Source organism: Primulina huaijiensis, unplaced genomic scaffold (assembly GCF_012295235.1).
Source record: "Primulina huaijiensis isolate GDHJ02 unplaced genomic scaffold, ASM1229523v2 scaffold207478, whole genome shotgun sequence".
Lineage (NCBI taxonomy): Eukaryota > Viridiplantae > Streptophyta > Magnoliopsida > Lamiales > Gesneriaceae > Primulina > Primulina huaijiensis.
In genome coordinates, this window is record NW_027354876.1 from 1 (window position 1) to 2,923 (window position 2,923).

The 2,923-nt window shown below is 37.9% G+C and overlaps 1 protein-coding gene across 4 annotated transcripts; it reads right to left on the reverse strand.

The window, feature by feature from the left end:
* Positions 1-120: 120 nt before the first annotated feature.
* On the reverse strand, positions 121-2,787 carry LOC140966635 (mitochondrial import receptor subunit TOM20-like). Of its 4 annotated transcripts, none has more exons than XM_073426893.1 (6): positions 2,583-2,787; positions 2,414-2,492; positions 2,013-2,182; positions 1,881-1,928; positions 1,068-1,154; positions 121-409 (listed from the first exon to the last, which is right to left on the reverse strand). In XM_073426893.1, exons 1-6 carry the CDS (start codon positions 2,676-2,678, stop codon positions 287-289), a joined length of 603 nt encoding a protein of 200 aa, XP_073282994.1. In that variant the 5' UTR covers positions 2,679-2,787; the 3' UTR covers positions 121-286. The 4 variants fall into 4 exon arrangements, with proteins under 4 accessions (XP_073282994.1, XP_073282993.1, XP_073282992.1 ...); XM_073426892.1 differs by having other exon boundaries at positions 121-412; XM_073426891.1 differs by having other exon boundaries at positions 121-415.
* Positions 2,788-2,923: the final 136 nt, after the last annotated feature.

Consider the following 2,923-nt stretch of genomic DNA (forward strand, 5'->3'; position numbering starts at 1 on the left):
TCCACGAACGTTTAAAAAAAATAATGACCAAACCACACTGGCCTACTTAAAATTCACAGATTTAATAACTTTTATCTGAAACTAAGCAACAAATAAAAAAAAAAAAAGCAACAAGAATAATAATGGCAAATATGAGCGCTTAAAATATCACAACTGGGTGAACAAGAGGAAAACAATACCAAAGGAAAAGGCATGGCAACGAAAGAAAAACAAGAATTCCACAAGTAACCATGGTAAGATCCTTCGCAATTGTCTCTGAAAATTCAAATGAGGCAAATGCCATAGTTTATCTCGGTGGAGGTGAAGGAACATTAGATTTGGCAAATCCCACCCATGCAACAATGCCAACCGCAAGAATTACCCATCCAAAAATATCATATTTGAGATCACTAGTTTTAGCCTTTTTTGTCTGCTGCTGATGAAAAGATACCACACTTTAATGTAACAACAAAGAAATGAAATATCAAGCACAAAATAAGCGGTCCAAGCAACACAACCAAAAATTCACTGGTGAACCTAGCTTACAAGCAAATGATAAGTCTACCGATGAGGCAAGAGACAACTAAAACTATCAGGACATGTGTACCATTTCAAATTATATTTCTAATTCAGTCAATATCCGTTGTTATCTTCACAATGAAAATATACAAATCGTAGACATATGGAGAAGCAGTCCAAGCAACAATTACATGCAAGTGGAAGTAGTCTTGAAAGACGTCTAAGTGTGGGTAACAAGGTATGTGGCTTCAGAGATGTCAAATGCTGGCCAGGCAGACACAAGTGGGAGAGATTGACTGGTAGTGGCTGTAGCAATATATTAGCAAACTGGTAGTGGCTGTAGCAATATATTAGCAACAAGGAGAAAGGCAAGGAGAAGTTCCTTCATATTGACTTTCTCCTCAACAACAATCGATAATACAGACAAGATCTTAAAATTTGTTACAAGACAGTAAAATACGTAAAAGAAAATGCATGCAGTTCATAATTATCAAATGACAATCTATATTAGTGTCGATCAATAATTAGTCACATCAAACACTGAAATGCAATGAACCTGAGATGTGTACCTTTGTGTTGGTAGATGCAGAAGGGCCTGATCCCATGGCCTGCTGAGAGAAACCATGCTTGTGGAATTCCACATGTAACTCAGGAGCCTTAGGAACAGAGATTGCGACACATATGCATACATCAGTTGGCAAAACATAGATAATTGATATTAAGAATCCAGTTGAGTCCGACCATTATCGAACACGAAAACAAGATAAACATAAATAACAAAACCAAGCAATTCATAAAATAAACTGATACCCCAACCATCCAGAAACCAATAACAACAACAATAATGAAGCCTTTATCCAACTAAGCGAGAACATTTGCAGTTGCTCCCATTGAAGAAAAACCTAGAGAGACACAATTAAGATGGTAATGGCATATACTTAGGCAACCAATAAATGACCCGATGTGAGACCATGACAAATATACACATTAACCGAGGAAGAAGAATACGTATAGTACCTGGTTAGCAATGATAAAACACAATAAAATTTATTTAAATATAGACTTGGTTAGCAACCGTCCAGAAAACCAAAACCAAACACCAAAAACCAAAAAAATGATTGGGATGGAAAGCCACAAAATCCAGAGGACCAACTACCAAGTAGTCCAACTATAATATCCAAGAATCCATAAAACTCCCTCATCCTACTCGGGAATGTTCCAAACTAATTTTCACTCATTGACAGTTTTCTAGTCTATTAAGAAACACGTATAAGGTATAACATTTCTCACTGCATTGAAGTTTCGAATCCCAAATCACATACCTTTAAATGCAATTGCATCAAAACTAAGATTGTAAATCAGAGACAGTAAGGAGAATGTACCTTTACCGCTACTTCTAAAGATTTCTTGTAAAGCTCGTTTGATGGTTCCTGCAGCCGCGAGAAAATCAATGCAATGCCATCTCAACAAGGAAAGTGGATGCACAACAAAAAATCTAATGCAGCAGAACATACCAGTTCCACTGCTTGCTCATAGTACTGAGCCGCCTTATCAAAGTAAGGCCTGGCCTCATCGAGATCTGGAAAAAGAAATGCATTGGATGTATATGCATTCCCAAGGGCCCAAAGGGTATCATGCTTTCTTGGATCAACATCCAGTGCCTCCCCCAACTTGGATATAGCATCTGCAAAACCATTAAATAGCTAAAGTTTGATGGAAAAAATCGAGACCTAAGTTATCTTTCAAACTAAATAAAAGTTCCAATATCGGTCCAGTCATAAAACCCTTTCCACTGCGCTACATAATCCATTCATCAATTATTTTACAACATTATCCGGTCAAAATAACACAAAATGCATCCAAAAGAAATCAACAAATCAAAACCGCGATACAAAATACAGCAAAGTATCTGAACCTAGAACCATCTTCTTGGACTCCGGACCGCTCTGAAACTGCGCTAACTCCAGTAACACTCCGCCCCATCTAGTCAAATTCTGAACCCATCAAGTAAAATTTCAGACTTTGAGAAGTTAAAATACATATTCAGAAATAGATAGATTGTATGCGCATGTATGAGTCCTCACATCGGTATCGAGAGGATTTTTGGCATAGGTAGCTTCAGCAGTTCTTCGAGCGTGTTCAAAGAAGAGGAGACGATCGAAATCGCTAGACATATCCATGATGTAGTTTGTCTGATGATCTTCGAGTTCCCCAAAGTACTTCTTTCAAGTGAATAGGGTTTCTGATTTTATAATTGTGCGCTTTTGGGGGTCAAGAATGAGACTTATGCGGCCATGAGTTTGGCCCGTGGGAAGTGTGACGTCAGTACACGTGTGAAATGTAGCCCTATCAATGGAGTCCTGTCGCGCCACGTGCGAGATGTAGTCCAACCGTTATAAAAAAATACTAGTAAATTATGTATACG